The 21,721-nt window shown below is 40.2% G+C and overlaps 2 protein-coding genes across 2 annotated transcripts in view; both read left to right on the top strand.

The window, feature by feature from the left end:
• The first annotated feature begins 917 nt into the window (after positions 1-917).
• Positions 918-20,773, top strand: LOC145434223 (uncharacterized). Its single transcript, XM_080311560.1, has 6 exons — positions 918-1,133; positions 1,341-1,458; positions 11,790-11,854; positions 12,673-12,817; positions 16,605-16,752; positions 19,772-20,773. The coding sequence occupies exons 1-6, from the start codon at positions 1,053-1,055 to the stop codon at positions 19,863-19,865; spliced, it is 651 nt and encodes a 216-aa protein (XP_080167686.1). The 5' UTR covers positions 918-1,052; the 3' UTR covers positions 19,866-20,773.
• The window catches only part of LOC145434224 (uncharacterized), a 239,063-nt gene continuing 226,760 nt past the window's right edge, over positions 9,419-21,721 (top strand). The window contains exon 1 of the mRNA XM_080311561.1: positions 9,419-9,821. The gene's annotated coding sequence lies outside the window, so the exon portion shown is untranslated. The remainder of the gene's footprint in view (positions 9,822-21,721) is intronic.

Genomic DNA, 21,721 nt, shown 5'->3' with positions numbered 1-21,721 from the left:
AGACTGATTGTTCTACCGTAGTTTAGCTTATGCAATCGCACGAGTCACGGACAATCACAGATACAGCGTGTCAACTTGTCAACATTGTGCGGGTTGCGTGTACTTATTTTGATTGCCGACGATGATGGATAGCGCATTTGGGCCAAGTATAATCGAACCTTCTTGTTAAAATCTGTTCGGTCACGATGAACAATGTTGTTTTGTGGTCCGTATACCTACATAGGCACGTTCCGAATAGAGCCGGGAAACAGGAGGTTTGCGTAGGTATTTATAAAGGCATCTGTCTTTTTAGCGGGGCACGATTGGTGCCATATTCGTCATTTGGTCATTAGACAGAGAAACAAATCATGACTTCTACGTTACAAAACAGAGCATGCCATCAATAACGTGCGCCGGGATAGGAGCGTTCATAGCCTTTGTTCTCGTGCCAACCCGACATATGAGGCATAGTTCTTCAGCGCGATTATTGACATTGCGCGTTGTCCCACCGAACGAATGAACGGCGATGTTACTCCTGGGATAACAATAAAAGTCGATTGCGATATGTGACGATTAAAGGTGATGAATGAAATGCGGGTTTTGTGCTGTGAACCTTCGTTAACGTAAGCTTTTGTTTGGCCAATGGCAACCGCTACGATCCCACTGCTATGGCAACGACTTGTGCTGGTCCTACGCCATCAATATCGGTTCAGTAGGTTGTTAGGCGTGATATGCGAATCATATTTCATTCGTATGTATTTTCATGTCAAATTTATGCGATTATGGTGTTTACAATTCGCCGTAAGTTTGCTTATTTTTTGATTAATGTTCGACTATTCGGACAGAACACAAAATCGTATGCTGGGAGAGACGGGATGTGACCGAGGGTAGGCAGCAGGTCTGTCATTCAGAGACTGATATCGGGAGCTTGGCGATTTAGAACTGATTTGTTATGATATTAATTTGCACAGATACTATCTGCTACACCTGGTTCGAGTGTCTAGCGTAGAATTCACTTGCGGTGTGTTGGTTGAGTTGTAGCTTGTCCAGTTTGGAGAGTATTTACAAGGAAAATGCCCGCAGATTCCGTGTACAGCGACGATATCCGCTTACTGGATGACCTTACCCGACTAAAACTCAAGGTTATACAAAAGGTAGGCTCCTTCTATTGAATTTTTCATTGCCACGTAATACCTGAAACCCGTATTAGGTGAAAATGTCCAATTATGACAGACAGATTAGGTAATTACAATGGTGGCTTTTGTCGCACGCGATGTTGATGTAGCAGTGTTTATCTGTCTTATTAGAGGACTAATAGTGATATATTCTTGTTATTGACTTGTGTCTAATTTCGATCGCAGAGATTGAATGGGAATAGCCAACGGGATCGAGATGTATTGACTCCGAGCAAGTACAGACCTCACAGGAGGTACGTTCCCACGCCTACCGATTCCGAAAGATCACTCACACCTCCGCCAGGTATGTATAATTGTATATGAAAACCGTAGTCTTCTGTAATGCGGTATATAGGGTCAGTATAACGTTTCAATCCGTAGTCAATTCGTCTGTAAATCACAATTCATTTCATACAACAAAACTCAGAGAACGTACGGACTTGAGATGTTTATTCGTTCCCAGCCCTGTGCTAAGTCTAGCTCCCTCGCACTCATCAATCCCAGAAAAATACTTTGAATTACTATTATCTACCTGCTATCTATCTGTTAGCAAAGATTATCCTACCTGAAGCATAAAACCTATATCGCAGCTGTAATGATAAAATACGCACCCGTACCAAAGTGCTGTACGTATAACACTCCGTACAGTAAAAGAAGGTAGGGTGCTATCATGGCGTTGATTGCAACGAATTATGCGAACTCCGAAATTGATCCTTCTGGCGGACTTGAATATGAATCGCCGCAAGCGCTCATAATCGTTTCACGTTGACGGGATATGTAATTCACGGTGCAGTTTGCTTTATTGAGACAGAGGACTACGTCGTCATCATCATCATCATTGGTTTATTAGCAATTTTATCAATTCAATACACCACAAAATGCGATACAATGAAAAGATAGGAAGGTGTCGAAGCGACTTGGAGTAGTCTATGGAATCAGACACCCCCCTACGCTTAGGTGATGTAAAGAGGAGGCATGCACACTGCATGAAAAGTAAAGAAGATAGTATAGAAAAAAGCAAGCGACAAAAATGGGGTGGCATGTCATGGAAGGCGAGATCGATAGGTCAGTCGTGGTCCGGTAATCTTGAGGATGAACTAGTATTCGTAACACATCTCATTGAAGCAGTGTTGAGATGACTCGAGTCATGACTTGACTCGAGTCAGACTCGAGTCACTTTTTTCGCATGACTTGACTTGACTCGAGTCACTTTGCTAAAATGACTTGACTTGACTTGACTCGGCGTATCAGAAATGTGGATTCACTCGTGACTCGGAGCAAAATTCACGAGTCAATTTCAAGTCATCAATTAATCGGTGCCGATAAAAATCACTGTATCTTGTATATGTTCGGATTTTTCGAGAAACGCTGGTGTAGCCCGTGAGAGCGACCAATCATTCAATGATCGTGCGCTTTACTGAGCCGCCATTCTTCTCTCACAAATAAATTGACCACAAACGAAGTGATCGAAGCTTACAGCATACGTTGCCCTAAGCTAGTAGTAAAGTAATATGATAGAAATTTATCCACCTTAACCAAACCTGTTGTTTTATTGATTTTGAATTCAAATATAGTTTATATCAGGGATGTAATGACTCGAGTCCGACTCGAGTCACGATTTTCTGATGACTCGACTTGACTCGGGTCATTTTTCCAAAATATGGAAATGACTCGACTCGACTCGAGTCAATCTGTGTATTGACTCGACTTGGACTCGAGTCATTGCGCATGACTCGAGCCAAGTCATTGACTCGAGACTCAAACGGCCAAGACCGACAGTTCATTGTAATTCCAAGCCAACACACTATTGGGATTTCGTCTGTTGCTACTGGTACTTGAAAATGCGACCAGAACTGCTGAAAGTAAGGAAAATTGGTATATAATAACATCGAACCATTCGATACCACCAAATAGAGTTATAAAAGAGGGATTTTAACATGACTTTTAACAGAAACTGAGCAGTCAATACAATGACTTGGACTCGACTCGAGTCATAATACTGTGTCTCGGACTCGACCCTCTTTTCGCTGACTTGGACTCGGACTTGACTCGGTGGTGAATTGAAAATGACTCGACTTGACTCGAGTCAAAACTATAAAAGTGAGATTGACTTGTGACTCGGTGCCTTGTGACTTGGTTACAACCCTGGTTTATATACTCCTCAACTATTGGCGCAGGCTCTAATTGTATCATATCAATGTGTAAATGGGTAAAGGATAATGTATTGCATCTTATCAATCCGTTCCTCTATTCTCCAATTTGGTTGGTAACTATGTACTGAGGCTACGAGGTGCGTATATGTGAGCGATACAGCGCCTTCTTGGGTGTATATTCAACTCTATATTCGTTCATCGGTTCAAAATCAATGACCACCCCATGTGTATTTCAGACAGCTAGCAAAATGTAATGACGTAATCATGCCTCATACTACGAAAAGGCAACTTGACTTGAATTTTGACTTGACTCGGGACTTGACTTGACTTGACTCGACTTGACTCGAGTCACCTCCAAAAATCGAGTGACTTGACTTGACTTGAGTCACCTTCGAAAACCAATTGACTTGACTTGACTCTAGTCAAAATGTGCAATGACTCGAAATGACTCGTGACTCGAAGGGAGTGACTTGATCCCAACACTGCATTGAAGTCGCGCTCATGGGCGGCCTGTGATCAAAAATTGCAAACCGCAGCTTTCGCGAGCTAAACGCGTATGTTCGAACGTCATATTGTTTGTTTACGCTCGGCCAATATATTAATGCTCTTGCTTTTCCCAGTAGCCAAAATCTCACAGTATCATAAACATAAGAGTATGTGATTTGTCATATGGTTCAGATACACGGAATACACGGGCACTTTTAACTGTAAAAGTTATACCTCTGACCGGTTGAGAGTCGCCCGAAATGTTGACTAATCAGTAGGGCTGGGCCAGTTCGAGTAGGCTTCCTGTATGATTCAATTCTGAATCGAGTATCACGTGCGATGACATCACAATCGTATGGATGATGTGGAAATTTCAGATATTTAACTTTCAAGTGACCATGACCACAAATAATATAATGCCAGCTCTACATCACATGAAATATTGTGTTGTATTTTTCTATACCATACATATTTCATTTAACTTCTGAAGTGTTGTGGGCTGATCGCGGCTTCACAAATATGTCATATCCACCAACGTGAGTAGCTCTGTACTACATGTCTCGTACGCTGCGATACGACCAATCGGGGATTACAGCCTGCCACAATTGAAAATGTATCGAAATAAAATTATCGTTAATAAGTTAACTCTTAGTGGCCAGGAACGTATAATTTCAGTACACGGAATGAATCATCTCTCATTATACTCGACTGGAATCATTACAACAAATAGCCTACTCGATTCATATTCGAGTATACACAAATCATTGTGTCCATCTCTATAGTCGTCAGCACAACCGAAATATATCAATAGTAGTGTGCAATGGCGCCTTCGCACCCCTAAATGTACGACTGTGAAATTGTGACGTCATATGCTTTCACTACTTCACACTGAAACCATGACGTCACGTGATTGTTGAAAAATGCCGCCGCCCTAACAAAAAAAAAACGGGCTACGCCCTCGTTCGTGTACAGAGAAAATATCTCGTCCGAATGTTTTCACTATATAATGACTGGATTGGTAGGTTTAACACCGGGAAATGTTGTCTTGAAACCAAATCGACAATGTTCGTTTCAGTAGAATTTTCAGTTATCCGGCGACGTCCTTCCCATTACCAGCGCTTTGAAGTGAAAACACGCCTTAACAATACGGATCATCCTCCTTGATTCTCAGATACGTGAATGATTTCGTCGTAGTATAAAGACGTGCTAATTGTATAGGTGAAGACCTGTAGATCTGCTTCGCCTGACTTGCCAATAGCCTATTACTCCCACATTTCTATCATGTTCAGATAATGCATCTTGCGGAGTAAATCTCACGCCTTATGGAATATCGAGCTTCCGAAAAGTATATAGCGCAACGAGCAAGTTCAGTTTCGAACAAATTTCAGCTTGTATCTTCCGAATTCAAGTTAATATTTTGTCACCATTCAAAATTTGCAATATGCACTTACGTATAGAAGACGAACATTTCGGTAAAGAGCTCTTACTGGTGTAACGCAACTCCACAAACCTTCGGTTATGTATTCCCGGGCGCGCTGTGGGCGACAATCTATATTTTACGAATTATTGTTGAGATTTACGAAACAACGTAATGTTTTAACTGTGCGATGTGTTTCAGAATAACATATTCAGTCTTTACTCGTCGTGGTATAGATGTGCTGCCCATTGTCCGATCAATCTATTATCAACAATTGGTTTTAAGCCATGTGGTTAGCACAGTATTTTCATAGCAAGAATGCGAGGGGGACATATATAGCCGTGCCGTTGAAATTTCTCATATAATGACCATGTTATCACTATACTATATCGTGTTCATGGTCTTCGTCAAAGTCACATACGTCTTCGTAACGAAATTGCAATTGCTAAATGAGTGCGTTTTATGTCAGGCTTGTTGTCGCTGGGATGTATTGTCATATCGAGGGGTACTTTTGTTTGCTCGCGTGAACAACTGAATCCTCCTTCAAACTCGAATATATACTTGATCTTTCCAAGAAGTGCTTATATATGTACATTGTACGTACATATAAAGATACGCGCGTTGTTTTCCCCGGTCAAGTCATTGCTTTGGTGTGAAATGTGACATATGTACGACACCTATTCAGCGTTTTGAAACATTTTTCAAAGTCAAATATTCTCTATTGAGAGAGTCGCCGGCATGATCTCGATAACAAACCAAACACGGGAGTGGCCATTATCCACGTTCAGAATTTCACCATAGGAACGTTTAAACACATTGGAATATTCTAGTATACACCATACAGTTTTTGAAAATATTGGCATATACAATCGTTACATAGTATTAATGATGATTAGACGCAATCCTCTCGGTAAACGGAGGGTGGCGGACTTTATGCAAAGGGGGGTTTGTTACGCGGTCAAGCTAATCAAAAGAAATGAACCTGATTACAGATATATATCCCAATTTTTTAATGTGACGTCACTTACTTTTTACGTCACAATATATCCACTGCCCAACTTTATAGCTGGCGATTTCTCACCCAAACGATATTCATTCTAGCTACAACCCACGCTAGCATGGAGTAAGCTATGGCTATAGCGGCAGATTCCAATGTTGAGTAAAGAATTGCGAAATAGCGATTAGTGCCCGTTTCAAGCAGTAGCCATATGAGAATAAGATAAACCGAACATATAATTATGCCATAATGAATAATAATGCCGCTGGTAGTTGAGCATACCTATGCCTACTGTCTACAATTCACTTAATGCAGATATTACGAACTGCCGCAACGAGTCACTGCAAAGATGTGATGTGAAAATCGTCAATTTTATTTGACGAGTACAAAATTTCAGTTCATTTTCCGATGTACTTTGTACATACTTCTCGCGAAGTAGCGACGTTCAAACTGCGTTTAACTAAGCATAACGAAACATCAACAATTTGGTTGCTATTTGAAACTAGGCAGAGTGGTGGTGATTATTATCCTCCTACAGCGAGGTAGTGAGGTCTGGTATGTATTAATAACCTGACACACGGTATAATGGTGGTTCTTTCAATCAAAATACATCGAATACCTATTTATTTGTACTACGTGTGGATAATTTGTTACGCTGAAACGACCAAAGCTTGTGATGTAATAATGATCAGTTGAGTTTGAAAATTCGACGTTCCTGCCATCACTATCCCACTATTTCTTGTCACGAATGTTTAGTTTAAGTCATACTCCTTGTACACGTCAAATGTAATCGTTCTTTTACAAAGCGATTGCGATTATTTGAAAATGCTCTATGACACAAATCTAGATTTATGAATTCAAAATATCGTGATGCACAAAATATGTTTTGGTGTGGGCTTCGATATCCCCAGTCCACTTTTTCGTTTGGGGAATTAGATCAACGTTCATGGATTCATCCGTTAATTCGATTGTACGTGGCAGGTAGGGTGTATGGCTTGTAGATCCTATAGTAGAGTTCCTGGTCAAGACAGGCGAACGAAGGCTTTAAACGGCCTATATCTCAATATCTTTGGATAGGTGTCCACTGTCCACTAAAGAGACGTGCAGATGGTGCTGACTGTCTGTAAACGTAACTATGCCAGTATAAAAAGGCCATATATCTGTTGATCTGAAGTAGAAGTAGAAAACGTTATTTAAATCGCAAGTTCGGGTGGCAAGCTGCAAGTTGTGTGGAATCAAAATGCGACGGGACACATTCGCGCCCTCTTTTGTACCTTATATTCTATCCCTGGCATCGATAACTCGTCAAGCACTTCCAATGGTTCAAGATGCTGCTTGATATTTCGAGTTGGGGTATGCAATCCGCAGCCCGCAGCGATAAGTTGTTCGGCCGCGAGGAAGTTTAAATTTCGAATGGCATGAGACCCACGAATTGTGATTTTAAGTGAGCTTCTAGTCTGGCACGTTTCAGCTAACCGCAAGTGGTTGACGAGAATAGAAATATGAACATCAATAGAGTATTCATATTACTCAGCAAAGCCCTGGGGTTCGATCGAACCCCAGGTGATCGATCTTCGTGATTTAGCGCATGTATTCTTCTTAACCACGATGACCAGGAGACATTTTGAACCAGCACTAACAATATTTAATATTAGGCAGGCGTTGTGGCTATCCCGAGTAATGGTTATGTAATTACATGCAAGAGTTTAACGTGCGTATAAACGTTCCACTCGGGCAGATCTGCATTGCGATTCTACGATAGAGCGAGCCATCAGATCAGTCCGTTAAGTTCTCTCGGATTTGGCCAATCAGTAAACTGCTAGAAAAACTCTTTGCTATATGATACTAATTTGCCAATGCACCACGAATGTAGGTGATAAATTCACATTTTCTGCTTCGTATGTGAAGTAAACCAAGCTTTTGTGGTGATAGAGATATCACGATGTCCTGATGTCCAACCGTGTGAAAAGTAACCATAGACTTGTTGCGATAAGGAAACTATATTGCGCGAAGTGGTAGTGTAATCGTCAAGTGGGTATTATCTATACACACCAAACTTCGGGTAAATATTAGGTTTTGGATAAGGCAATAACTCCTTATCGAAATAGCGCTAAATATAGGTGTACAAATGCGAAGAAAATATCTCCACGACGCCGAAACTACCTGTAGGTGTTCTACTATCAAGATGTCGATTTCATTTATTGATCACAAGGTTCCCTCAGGATACTCTGTGCAGCGGCGTATCGCGTATGTGTGTTTGGTTTCTTTGTTACCAACACAGCGAACAGTCGCATATCCGGGTTTCTTTTATCTGCGCCTCATATAATCCACCCATTATGAAATTGTTGATGTTTCCCGATTATACTGTTTATTATTGTCATTTCGATACGGACTTTCCCCTCTATATCAATACAGATGTTCAAAGCTACTTTTCGTATATAAAGTATCGGACGGGCTGACGATAACTTGTATCAGTCAATTCTTTCCCTTATTAGATTAAATAATTGCAATTACTGGATGTCGAGATATTTCCATACGAAACAATACGGCATAATTTGCAAAGCAATCGACATTACGAATTTGTGGAGTGAAAGGCAAACTAATTTATGAGATTAGAATTACACCTTCTGATATCTGAATTTGCATTGTTATTACGGATAAGTGTCGTGATACTCCCGTCATATCTGGTACCTGGAGTTTCCTATTTACATAGGTCGCTTCAGAGCTGGATCAATATTCCTGGTATGACCTACTATACTTGTGATATCGATAAGTGTTCGACAAATCTAATTTTGTAAGATGTATGATACTGTGAAGTTTGTAACCCGTAATCGACTATAGAGTATTTGTGTGTTTGTTGACCGTCCTATAATTGTTGAACTCATGGTTGGTCAATAAAACAGGCATGGTGACAACAATCCTAAGACACCATCCGTATATTCTATATCACGCGCTGAATATTATCGTAGGCTTTGTATTAATAAATAACGATTTTGAACTATCCGGATATACATAAATTAAATAAGCAAAGATTGCTAATACCACCAAGTAATGTTATTGTTTGATTGACTTGAAATATATTTAGGTCATACTTTTATCTATCATTTGCGTTGAAAGCGGTTATGATGTCGGAGTGAAAAACATGCACGATAGGTCGAAAAAATCTGTCCATGTTGTAGTGGATCAATAAAGAGATTGCGCCATTTAAAATTTACCTATGTTTGTTTTGTTTGTTTTATTCGCACAACTTTGGCGCTTATCGCCTATAAGGTCATTTGCGCCCAGTACATCAATTTCAGTAATTTCAACGGTCTTTTACGGTCTTTTTCGTCAGATTACGGACGACTTCCATGCACGCGCTCTTCCACCATCAGTCTCTCTCGATTTTCATGCGCCCGCAACTTAGTCTTTTGATGCCATCTTTCGGGAGTTCGGCTCTCTCTTTCTCTGGGCTTTTCAAGGCGCTGTATGTACAGCGGGATCGGCGATGAGGAGCCCAGATAAACCTCCGACACATAGAAACATGGCAGAGCCGAGACTCGAACCAGTAACCATTGGTGTCGTGACTGCAGTGTTTAACCAACTGCGCCACTCGCTTCCCCGAATTTACCTATGTAATGATACAAATATGAAATAATTTGCGTCGCAGCGAATGGGCCCATCTATAGTTCAATCTCAGGGTATTACTATGGGTGCTGAATTATATTACATGTAATGGACATCATGAATGTGTATTCGCTGCATACGCTGCGTGACATATTTGAAGGCAATTATGCTTCGCAATTGCGTTTACCCCATTGCAGATTGCAAATCGTATCAAATATACGCTGCATAACTATTATGAAATGGACGCTGCGAATATCGCCTGCATGCAAATGCGATGCGAACTCACTTTTCGTAACCACCATCTCTATATAGATTTATTGATTGAGTTATAGACTCGTCATGAGCAACATTCAAAAGATCGAAATTTCCAAGTCGCCGTAACAAATAAACTTGAATACCCAAGGAAACTTGAACTAGGAGGTTATTTGTACCATCTGAATTTGGGTGTACCACATGTGCTTACAATTGATGACTATCTAATCACCACCCGTTAGCCTACTTGTTTGATATCATTGTTCACTGGCCTTACAATATTACTACAAATGTGGCGGATCTGAAGTATTGAACGATGCTTATATGCCTGCCTGAAGTTTCCTCACGCGGGGCCGTTATGGGAGTACACCAATCTTGTTTTGGAGCAAAGCGGATACAGTTGAGTAATTGGGCATAGATAGATTCCACACTATTGAGATTACGGTATGTTTATCCATCCGATTGACGTTTGGGTGGCCTAGCAAATGTTTGAGAATCCGCACTGTCACAATGCGAAGAGCTTATAGATTATCCGCGGCTATTGTTCAGATTGTCCCAATCGCCTATATCGAATAGAAAGTAAACATCGGTGTCGGAGCGGCACAAATATTGCGATAGGGAACGGTTAGACGCGTCTCTCCAAGCGCCCAATGACTCATTAGTATCAATTTGAAGGTACTTCCATGGAAACGGAAGTTTCAAAATAATTATCGCGTAAATCAGACGATGAATATCAAAAATCAACAATATTAAACCAACAATATTCTGATTAGATGAAATTGATTCACGCATGAAACAGTCTGGCGATACGCCATTGTAGACCTATCAGTGAACTCTCAATTTGACCTATAGGCCTAACTAGTTAATTGAGTAGGCCTACATATCAATGTATAATGTATAGAGTAAACAAGCGTCAAGGTGGTCTCGGATTACACGCGAAACTGAAGTCGAGGTTCGTCTACCTATAGCTGTGTTGACTTCATCAGAAACACGTCAGATCTATTTATGTCATTTTATCTGGTAATCAACCCCCATCAACACATAGCAATGGGCCTTCACCGTGTATAATTGTACCTTTTTATGACCTGTGGCTTGCAAAACTCATGGTTTAACTGGACAAAATGTACTTCTTTCAACTTCCACTTTTCACGTAAAATGTTGTGAACTTGTGTAGCGGTTGTTAGCTAACTGCTCATTCGAAATGAGACTCTCTGTTGGGTACCTTCGAGTACGGGTACTACCGAGCATTTTCTTAGTTATAATTGAAGTACAAATTGTTCATTAGAAATATTAGAAATACATTAATTCACCCGCCTGAAAATAAGTAATATTGAATGATGGTGTAGGGGAGTGGGCATGGTGCGATCAATAACCAGCAAATATACTCGAACCGCCAGACGGTATTTCAACGAAAAATAGCTATCAGTAGCTAGTGTAATGTGTACCAACCGCCCCGTTACGATGAATTGAGGCGACAATGAATGATGTTTACTTCTCGGAATTGGCAAAATCGCTGTTACAAATTATCCCATTAGATAGTTACACATTTCGCTCTCTACCATTTGATGTCATATTTACTCGGCACATATCTGGAAAATCGCGGTTGATTTACAATGTTTACGTAGTCAGCGGGGCCCCAGTTTTGCGATGATGCCTTGGTTACCGTCACGGCTATATGAGTCCAGGATCCGTCTCAAAACACTGTTCTGCCTCCATTTGTTCAGAGAGGAAAAGAGAAAGATTTTATCGCAAAATGGATAAAAGGAACGAATTGTTACACAAATTATGGGTGAGTTCTAATCTCGCATACGTTACAAATATGTATGGTTCGAATTGACGATGCGACATCACATGAAATCAACCGTCTTTGTTTAAAGAGGCTAGCGTTAAAACGTAGTGACTTACGTCACAAATCTCTTTGATAACCACTTCGTAGCAATTGTCCTGACTCATTTGCTTATGTCCGATGTGTTGTGTAGTATTCGACGACACCTAGCCTGCCCATTCAATACCCCATAACTACAGAAAACCTGCAATGAATGATCATTTATAGCAGCAAACAATATGTTCATATTGCCACATTTATTCCAATCCAAGGTTTTCGACTGGCTCTCATCAGGAGCGAACTTCAGTGAATGAGGTAAACCAAATTCGAAATATAGAAAGAATTTTGTCCTTGTGACATAATCATGAACGGCAATAACAAAATAAAGATATTCAGACTGAGACTACGTTCGTTTCGTTGCCGACTCTAACTATTGAACAGTTGATGACAATTCCAATGACATAATAGTACATAACAATGGTTACACTTTAGTATGCGACATATCAATCTGTCACTTCCTGTAGCACTGTAAAAACTGACAAAAAGTAAATAACGCAGAAAATTCCAAGTTGCACTAATACCACTCACATTTGATGTTGAACACTGTAGCGTCATCAAAGTTGTGACGTATTACTCCAGAAGGCATCATATACACCTACTCCCTCTCTATATATATACATAACTAGAATCTTTCATGCAATATTTTAATCCGGATTTCTCGTGGCTGGTGCTGTGAAAAAGCTTTAAATTGCCTGCTATAACATTAAACGATGCCTGTTCAGGAGGAACTAGGTGATGGAGGGCGACACCATAGAAGAAGTCACCACGAAAGACACTTGCCTCCACTGACGCCGCGCAGAGAAATGAGAAATCCGCCAGTTTTTGCCTTGAACGAAGGGTTTAATGGTACAGGCAATACAAAAAAAGGTACTATTTTTGTGTACGAACAACGAAATTTCAATGGTTTGGATATGAAGTTCGCTGTTGCTGTCAATTTATTATAGCCTATTCACGGTGTTTCGACTTCACTGACCATTTCTCACGGGTCCGATTTTCTGCATTGCTTGCTGCCGGTCTTTAGCAAAACACACTTCCGCAAATCGGATGGCGAGGAAGCGCCCTAATAAACCTCCAACATTTTGGCAGATATCCTGTAGTCGGCATCGGCCCATCTCAGACTTGGCCATGGAACTTTGTAATTATGTGTCCGTCTCGTTACTAGGGCTGGGTACAATGATTCGAGTACTCGAATCTGAATCGAGTATTAATTTTAATGATTCGAGTCGAGTAGTAAAAGACGATTTTTTCGAGTACTGAAATTATACGCTCCTCACCACTGAAAGTTGATTTATCAACGAGGAGTTTATCAACGATCAACGAGTTTATGCTAATTTCACTGTTGAAGCCTTGAAACCTTGATTGGCCGTATCGTAGCATACGAAACATGAAGTACAAAGCTACGAACGTTACTGGAAATAGCACATTTCCGAAGTCATGATCATCCCACAATATTGTCACCAAGTGCACTGAAATCGGTATGGTCGAAAAAAATAATATAGTATCCTTAATATGATAGGTAACAGGCATTATATTCTTTGTGGTCGCTTAAAAGGTACATATTTGAACTTTGACAAATAATATTATGCTATGACGTCATAATGAGTGATACTCGATTACTCGACTCGACTCGAAGCATTTTACGTGATTCAGAATCGAATCACTCAGGTACTCGATTTTGCCCAGCCCTACTCGTTACCCATCTCTTCGACATCAACGTCAGAACACGCAGCGCGGATCCCATATGGTGTGAGTCAGGGTTGTAATGACTCGAGTCATGACTCGACTCGAGTCAGACTCGAGTCACGATTTTTTTGTGACTCGACTTGACTCGAGTCATTTTCTTGAAATGGGAAAATGACTCGACTCGACTCGAGTCAATATTTGGATTGACTCGACTTGTACTCGAGTCATTACGCATGACTCGACTCAAGTCATTGACTCGGCTTATTTTATATGACTTGAAGGTGAAGAAATTTGCGAACCACAATGGTTAGATCAACGCATGTGACGAATTCGGTCGACATCGCTATTTGTCACCACTGCTTTCGTTGCACTCGTCTGATATCAGATATGCCGCCGTAAAAACAAAAGACAATGGTACATAGTAGCAAAGAGCAATGCATTGTACAAAATCATCCAGTAATGAAGAGGTAATAGATTCTCCGCCATCAAAGTACTCAAGAATTTTCAATTAAACAAGCAAACAATCGAAGCAAAGTCCAATTAAAGCCAATGAAATGACTCAGATGGTCAAGTAGCCTACTTGGAAGATAATGATAAGATCATATGTAGATCTGAAGGCGATGATTCTTTGCATTTTCGGGCGACTAGAATGGATGAGTATCTAATGCTCTTCAGTGTGGTTTAAAATTCCTGCATCTAATGCACCAGTGGAACGTGTATCCAGTGGGTGTGGATTATTCTAAGGCCATGCCGCCTCAACATATATGAGAATCTCCTTTCCACTTTAGTATTTTTTAAGTGTAACTCATTGATTTGATCTGCTGTCTGTCAAAACACACAATACCCTCCGTCCATTTGACGTTTTGTTAGGTATGTGCATTGTGCACGTGAGTAATAATGAATGGCTAATGTTGCGTGATGTTTGTACAATAGCGCCGATCAAAAATAACTTTTTTTTTATTATACTGGGTGGTTACTTGATAAAATTGTTACGTTGCATAAAAAGAACACTGAATCTGGCTTAATTTTAAAAAGTGGAATCAATGATATGAGAGGAGAAAATTTTGGATTTGGAAATACACGGAGTATTTTTAGTGAGAAATGATTTCATATAATATAATTACATACTAGTTGTAAGTCGACTATTTTTTCATATCCAAAATATTCCACTCTAATAACTTCGCTTCTTCTAGTTGGAATTGAGCCAAATCTGCTATGAATCATATTTTTACACAATCTAACAATATCATGAGGTAGCCGGTAAAATCCGAAAGTCTCTATTTGTAATTAATCCAAAATATTTTCTCTTAACATTGCTCTCTACTGGTTGGAATTGAGCCAAATTTAAGTTATTTTAGATCATCTAACAATTTTAAGAAGTAGCCTCCTTTTTGAGATTCTGTCCTCATTTTTGAGAATTTTTTTGGTAAATGTAGGGCAAATTCGACTAAGATAACAGTAAATCAGCACTAAAGTAACGCTCCGGCGACTATTTCGGGAGCTGAGCAGGAAAATTGACCTTTTTCTGGTCAACCACCTGATATAATGTGAAAGCAAAACTGTACCTCTACATAAACGTTTATCTGTTGATTCTTTACCAGCTTGTATCTAGCTAGACGTGAATTCGTAGGTTCTCTATCAGATAGTATGTAGACGTGAATTCGTTAATTCTCTATAAGCTATTTGTGAGCGGTCGGCGATGTGCTCGTAATAAAAACTGAATGCTTGTATTTGTGATATATCAGACTGACAAGACAGATATTTGATTTAAAGTTCTAAAATTAGTAAATTTATCGTATTGGCGGCCTGTCTCGTCTATCTTTAGCATCGGTAAATGAGGCCAGGAACTGTCTGTTATCTGCCTAAATAAACATGTGCCAAGACTATGATAGGGACAAAATAAGCATGTTTGGCAAGCAAGGAATTCGATATCACCCAAGCAGAATTGAAAACATAAGTTGAACATGACTTCAATACTGTGACTTGGACTCGACTCGAGTCAAAACACTATGACTCGGACTTGACCCTTAAAACGGTGACTTGGACTCGGACTCGAGTCGGTGATGAATTGAAAATGACTCGACTCGACTCGAGTCAAAACCACAAAAGTCAGATTGACTCGTGACTCGGAACCATGTGACTTGGTTACAACCCTGGTGTGAGTCTCCGCGTGCAGAAACAACCTTCGTTAAAAATAAGACCGCAGTAAAAGTCCCGAATCCTTCCTGTTTTCATACAATGTCCCCTTACCCTACAAATATGATAAAACCGTTACTACAGTGAGTGTTATCGTGTATTAAATGCGCGATATGATCGGTCAGAGAATAACTATATTAGAGATGCTTTCAATAGTTAAGAGGTGCAGAGATGACGTGACGTCACAATATTGATGCCATAAGTCCGATTACATATTTTTTGTAAGGGACAAGATCGTCTTTCACCAACTCTTGGCCACACGCATATGTACCCCAGCTTATCGTACTTGGAAACTAGGATAGGGGTCTACGCAGCAGGGGTCTACGGCTAATGGGAAGAAAAAGTGTGCGTACGTGTTCAAAGCACGTCCGCGGTAACCAAGTACTTTCTTCACGCTGACCTAAAATCTAGCTTTATATTCGCTAAGGGTACCACATCTTGCTGGCAGTCATGCTAATTTAAACTGACGTATCAGATGGATCCGGAAATTTTCCAATTCATTTTTCTCAGCGGCATTTGTCTTGCCACTACGACGTCCAAAATTTGTTAGAAGATTGTGGTTTGTGGTATTCATGGTATTTTTTCGACTACAACGGTCATTTACATCACTCGGAGATTATCTTATTATGATTCCGTATCTGCTGATTTGTAGCAAGGGCCGCTTGTAAACTTTTTGAGACACAGCTTACGCAGATCAGCGAGCGACCGGTGTTAATAAAAAGATGCCGTCCTGTCTATTTCGTTGCGTCTCCGACATTTTCACCTTTTCTCTTAGATCTCATGGAATTGATGTTGATCCAGAACGCACAATTACAGCAATGGATGATGGCGCAAACACTCGCGAGACGGTCAGGTTCCGCGGACGACGGCGGCCATCATCATTACTATTACGGACAAAATGGCGCTTTACCACCCATCAAAAAGTAATGAAGACCTATACTCTGTAAATTAACTAGCAAAGGGTTTGAGTAATCAATCAAGAATATCGTCTCACGAATGATATAGCTGTCGACCTAGTTTAGTGATGATACGAATAGTATGTTCACGTTCGTGTTCGGTATGCGAACCTTTCATAAATAAGAGGTTCGCGTTCCCATTAGACCTTTACAGTAGACTCTACGCCAGGGGTGGGCAAACTACGGCCCGCAACACCGTTTTATGCGGCCCCCGAAAGCCTCAAGAAGCGTTTTATTATTATTGATAAAATGCGTACTGAAAATATAATTGTTGCAGCGACTTTACTAAGCATTTTTCTAATACATTTCACCATGACAATGCTAAGTTATAGTCTTACTAGGATGTTTCTTTTCATATTTTATTGCTAGCGCAATAGCCTGACCTCAAGGCCCGAGCATTTTAAAAGGTTCCAATTTACATTTAAATAATATATTTATAGTAAAATATATTAAAACCCGAAGCTTTTCGAGCTGACACTTTTCAAGGGCAATCGTCAGCAAATGGAGAATTTCAAAAACATGCATCTAGCTACATTGCATACAACCAATTATGACGTCATAGAAACAAAACAACATGAAATACAGGCAAACCGCGAGCGCAGCTAGTGGACAATTTTTAGATTCACTAAAAATTCCTTCTGCTGACACAAGCGCGGTCGGTGGATTTTAATATAAGTCGATTCCAGTGCAGACAGATGGAAATTAGTAATATATTTTACTATGAATATATTATTAAAATGTATATTAAAGTTCTGTACCCCAAAGAGTCTCTTCAAAGGTTCCAATTGCCAAACATCACAAAAAGTCAAAACGGAAATGACATAATTCGGCAAACGGGTGTGATTTTAAATTGGCAACTCCAAGAAGTTTAATACTTTTAGTGCTGCCCTTTGGAACACTGGTATTCGCGCATGTGTTAGGTAGATTCGTCCTCGATATGTGTAGAAGTATTTTATATTTATATCATCAATAATCGTAGATGCGTATTTGAAGATAACATGGCTATGATGATATCAGCATTTTGTGTCAAGTCCGTTTTTACAACTCTGCTTGGGTGATATCGATTGCCTCGCATTCGTACTATTCTAATTTCCTCACTCTTGACAACTTCTAGCCCTATTCTTCAAGTGCGAGTACTGATAGGCGAAATACGAATAATGCAGTAACTTTACTATTCTTCAAAGTTACAATGAAATGCCTATCTTGGCCGACCCAGTCTGGTATGACTTGGACGAGATATGCGTAATGACTCGAGTACAAGTCGAGTCAATACATAAATTGACTCAAGTTGAGTCGTGTCATTTTCCCTATTTTAGTAAAATGAGTCGAGTCACCGCAAACCGCAACTAGAGTAGGGCTCTGATTAAATCATGACTCGAGACATTACAACCCTGGCTGGAGGTAATGCAAAAGTAGAATCAGTGAAACAGATCGATCCTCATAGATTCAAATTTTATCCTGTTCTATGAATCGGAACAACCGACTTTTGTCCCTTATTTGACAAATTCGTTATTGAGGACGACCATCTTAGAAAACCTTCTCAATGTTTCTGACTCGTGTCTACTGTATCCGGTATCATATCACCCAATCAATGTTTGGTTTGTATTACATATACAATACGTGTGTATTATACATATACAATACATCTTCATATTTCCACGGTCCCTATTGTAATTAAATAAAATTTGGTTATTATTCTCAATTTCATATAGCGCGGCCCGCGAATGGATTCAGATGTTGAATGCGGCCCGCGAGGCGAAAAGTTTGTTCACCCCTCCTCTACCATGTTAACGGTTTTGAGAAATATAGGTCTAAAATAATAAATTGGTTTAGTTTCGCCCTTGCCATGTGCTAGGCAAGAAAACGGGCTAAAGCAAAGATAAATGAGCACAATTACTGGGCAGTAGCAGAGTAAACTATGCCCGATGCTAACCAAAATGATCCACCATCCCTAATACCGACGAAGCCTGTAAACATATCACCCATCTATCATTCTATCCCAATGAGTAACACAGAAGTTGATGAAAAGCGCGGACGCAGTTATGTACATCGAGATGTACACAGGAATGATGCGTCACCAGGTGCGATCCTATGAAACTGAAAGAGCATGGTTCGAGTGAACACAAACTAAAAAGTTATATGTGAACACAAACGTGAGCGCGGAGCTGTCGCGTCGTGTATAACATCCGAATGCTAATTCCAAGCAAATATGCGTACATGTCAACATTGGCCTATATGTTTATATAGTCTGATAAATATCACATTTGGCCCGCTTATCGGAATTAGCAAAATTTAGATTGAATTATTTTGAATTTCGGTTCGACTGGGAGTTGCATTGGAAAGAGCTTTTATACCTTTCTATCCGCGCCAGACATCGCACAAGAATAGTAGCCACGAAGTTTGCAATTTGTTAGATGTCACGCATAGCGAAGTCACTTTAGCGAAATCACCTATCTCATTATATTATAACAACTCGTCAGTAAAATTCTGAAATATTACAGGTCCACAAATTTCCATCCTGACATTTTATTATGTACAACAAAAATAGCGTGATATGTCAAACGACATATGCAAAAGTCACTATAATTTATGACGTCATAAGTTTTGTCTTGAATTCCCCTTCATGCTGTCAGTGATTCGGTTGGAAAGCACGGAAATTTCATCATCGATTTTACGCGTCGCCAAAGATATTCATCGGATAGAACGTACATACGACCGCGAACCTACTATCAAGGTTCACTTATACCAAACGTGAAAGTCTGGATTTGGGTTGCGGCAGTGACGCCAAACGCAACAGCCTTGTTAGGTCGAACACACGGTACGCATATTGAAACAATAAACGTACGTGTCTGTCATGGTGTGGAATTTTCTTGACTGTTATATCCGCAAGGAACCGTGCTTTACAGAGAGGTTTTTGTGATAGCAATAGACAATCTTAATAGCAGTAAGATATCTATTTCAATTCGATACCGTTACTAAATTTCAGAACCGACAACGGTGCTCAATACCCGGAGGATTTCTTTGAGAAGAAAACGCAAGATGCTCAAACTGGACAAGGGCAAAAGAACAAAAAGCGGTGAACGGAAAATGCGATGATTTCTGGATGACCTATTCACTTTTTCATTTTACCTCTTTCGATATTACCTGTAACTGTATTTCACTTCATGATATGCCCGGGATATGGATCTCGACTTATCTCTCCAGTCTCCATTTACGTGCCAAATTCGCGTCAAGTGAAAATTCATTAGGATACTCTAGTCAAGTCGAAATGCTTGCGTGTCTCGCTATATCGCTAATTGTTGATTGAGAATTTGACTGTGTATCGTGAACCCTATTACAAATCGGCAGTGCAGTGCATGTACAAACTAATTAACCGTGATTTGGCATCGTCAGATTGTGTCTATTTTCCAGTCAGGTGCGTACAGTTACGCGATTTCTTAACAAAGCGCAACGAACGACACATCCACTGTAAAACGACTTGTCCTGAAGTTAATAATCTGTAATTACCATTATCATGCCAGGCGATGCTACAACTGCGGCCACAGTTTCTCTTGTGTCATTCACAGACGTGTGACGTTGATACGCGTAGTATTATGTATATAACACTATATATTTACACCATTATGTGTTCTGAATTTTGATAACAGTCAAATGATATATGGCATGCCATGCAGCGCATAACCAGGACATATATATCGATTTCATTTTACGCTTTTACTGGAGTGACACATGACTCTGTTGTATATGCTTTACCCTGCAGAGTTACCGTAATTTATATTTCTGCTTCCTGTGGTGAAATCGAGTTTCCGGTGAAATACGGAACATCTCTTATTTTTTAGAGTCACGCAACATTTTGACTAAAATTGGATTCTATGTTCCTTTTCATTCTATTCAATAGATTACACGTAATGTACGCTCTAATTACCATAGCGAATGATATATTTTTGAATGATACATAATTTTTAATAGAGCTTCGAAACCGTGTTGATACTGAACGTCACTCTTTAGTCAGTTAACGAGGATCAGATATTTGTTGATCAAAATAAGATTATTTCCACGGGCCGCATATAGAGGTAGATATTACTGGTACTGGAACCTGAGCGAAGCGTTTTCAGCAAAGGCCGCTTGGTGTAGATCAGGGATGTCGAGCATATAGTACGCGGGCTGCATCCAGTCCGGCAGACGATTTCATCCGGTACGAGAAGCAATTATGAGTAAATGAAATAATTCATGTATTATCCAGTATATTTCTAACAGCATTTGAGATTTTTAGTAAGAAATACTCTGACGAAAGGGTAAATAAACCCCCAATACAACAATGGTCCAACATGGTTGGTAAGGTGGGTGTCTGATCTTAATGGCTACTCCAAGTTGTTTCGACACCTTCTTATCTTTTCATTGTATCGCAGTCTTGTGATGTTTTGAAACGATGAAAATATTAATAAACCTGATTGACATGGTTCTCAATGTAGTCACCATTAGGAACTAGGTGGCGAGATAGCGCAGTGGTATAATCCGCGGTTGCAACACCAACGGGTGCGGGTTCGAGTCCGACCGAGGTCGACTTCCTAATTTCGATACCTAAGTGTTGGAGGTTTACCTAGGCTCCTCCTCGCCACCTCATCCGCGTCAGCGGTGTCTTACAAAAGCCTAGAGGTGGGCCGTGCTATAAGTCGGCAGTTACGGAAAATAAGAAGAATATCGGCCTGGTGTAAATGACCATAGTAGTCGACAAACACCATGAATACCCCAAAACAACTTAGCTATCGAAAATCGGAAGTCGACCTCGGTCGGACTCGAACCCGCACCCATTGGTGTTGCAGCCGCGGATGATACCACTGCGCTGTCTCGCATCCCAGGAGGTGTCAATTTTTGACAGTTTGGGCATCTACTGGGATGTAAATGATAGCATTGATATGGAAATGCGATAATAATT

The sequence above is a fragment of the Botryllus schlosseri genome, chromosome 2 (genome assembly GCF_051294905.1).
Source record: "Botryllus schlosseri isolate E-star chromosome 2, Bs_hap1, whole genome shotgun sequence".
Lineage (NCBI taxonomy): Eukaryota > Metazoa > Chordata > Ascidiacea > Stolidobranchia > Styelidae > Botryllus > Botryllus schlosseri.
This window is presented reverse-complemented; position numbering and strand designations above follow the sequence as displayed.